The sequence below is a fragment of the Mandrillus leucophaeus genome, unplaced genomic scaffold (assembly GCF_000951045.1).
Source record: "Mandrillus leucophaeus isolate KB7577 unplaced genomic scaffold, Mleu.le_1.0 Scaffold9, whole genome shotgun sequence".
Taxonomy (NCBI): domain Eukaryota; kingdom Metazoa; phylum Chordata; class Mammalia; order Primates; family Cercopithecidae; genus Mandrillus; species Mandrillus leucophaeus.
This window is the reverse complement of record NW_012109807.1, coordinates 9,120,246-9,121,725: the sequence shown is the minus strand read 5'-3', so window position 1 is coordinate 9,121,725 and position 1,480 is coordinate 9,120,246. Positions and strand designations below refer to the sequence as shown.

General features: G+C 52.0%; 1 protein-coding gene across 2 annotated transcripts in view; it reads right to left on the bottom strand.

Annotated features, from left to right (window-relative positions):
• Positions 1-1,187, bottom strand: part of LMAN2L (lectin, mannose-binding 2-like) — a 36,021-nt gene extending 34,834 nt beyond the window's left edge. For both annotated transcript variants that reach the window (XM_011969636.1, XM_011969637.1), the window contains exon 1: positions 955-1,187. In XM_011969636.1, the coding sequence (XP_011825026.1) occupies positions 955-1,141 (187 nt within the window). In that variant the 5' untranslated portion in view covers positions 1,142-1,187. The remainder of the gene's footprint in view (positions 1-954) is intronic.
• Between the last annotated feature and the right edge of the window lie 293 nt (positions 1,188-1,480).

Here is a 1,480-nt window from a genome sequence, read left to right as displayed (position 1 = left end):
GGCTAATTTTTTTGTATTTTTAGTAGAGACGGGGTTTCACCGTGTTAGCCAGGATGGTCTCAATCTCCTGACCTCGTGATCCGCCCGTCTCGGCCTCCCCAAGTGCTGGGATTACAGGCGGGAGCCACCGCACCCGGCTGTCACATTCTTTCTTTAAACAACCCTTAAAGTGTGAAGCTACTTCCTGTACCCTCAACTATAAACTTCTTTAAGAGTGAAAACTTCGTGTCTGCAAACTCATGAATATTAGCAAAGAGATCAGCACACAGGCACTCCAGGCATGTAAGGGAATAAATGATTACCCTTAGTAGTAGCGTATACTCTTGCACTTTGAACTGTTTTGTGTCCCACTACTTATGCCTTAGTGGGGAAAGACTTGTGTTAGTTAAGCCATCTGCACTGGTTTGTCAACGTTTTGTAGCTAACTGTATCATTTTTCTGGCCGATAAGCTGTGCTTAGAGTTGTGTAAACCCTAACCTCTTTCATCAATAGGGCCCCTAGGCTGCAGAACAGAAGGTGGTTTTACCCAGCAGCATAATTTTATCATCTTTCTTTTCATTCCATTCAAGTTCTACCCCAGTTCTTTCTCCTGCTTTATTTCTAGCATATCCACAGGTCCATCTGGAGACCGGCTCATTGCTAGTAGCCCTCAATTACCCCCCACCATTCCCAATTCTCTCCCCTTCCCAAACTCCTCCTGTCTAACTCCAGGCCTAGCACTAGTGGCACCCGACAGCCCTGCCTTTACCTACTGGAAACTTCCAGAGCTTGGCAGGCACACCTAACTCCTTTCAGACCTGTGGCTCCCACACGGGGAGGCAGTCCCCGTGGGCCCCACCACCGCCAGCAGTTTCCTCCGGGCCACGAAGCCCTTCGCCGCCCCCGCCTCTAACCCTGAAATCAAGTCCCGAAGCCCGCCCCACTGCACGACCACCTCACCCTGGGCGCCTCACCCTGGTAGGGCTTCGACAGCGAGTGCTCCCGTTTCAAGTACTCGAACGTCTGACCCGCCCCGACTTGCTGTGGCCCCTGCCCAGACCCCAACAAAAGAAGAAGGAGTAACATCCTGGACCCATCCCGAGCCGACAAACATCGCCGCCACTTCTGCCACCACCTAAGGGGTCCCAGAGTCGCCGCCATCTTTCCCACCGCCGACCCTTCATCAAAAGCCCGCCCTGTCGCCCAACCCATTGGCCCGAAGAACCACCGTCCCCGCGTTCTATTGGCTCTCGTCAAGCCCCGCCCCTGCAGGTGAGCATATCACCGATTGGCTGACTTGGGTATCAGTTGCCTTGCCAACCCAGAAAAGGGGCGTAGCCGAATGCCCAGACTCCCTTATTTGCATTTGCCCTGAGTTCCGCTAGGCTTGCTGGGATACGTAGTTTATTTCTACTTTGTTTTCTGCGTACGAGAGTAAATTTAAAGAGATAAAACGTTTCTTCTGGTCCCAAACATTCTATCCTCTCTGCAATAGTACGG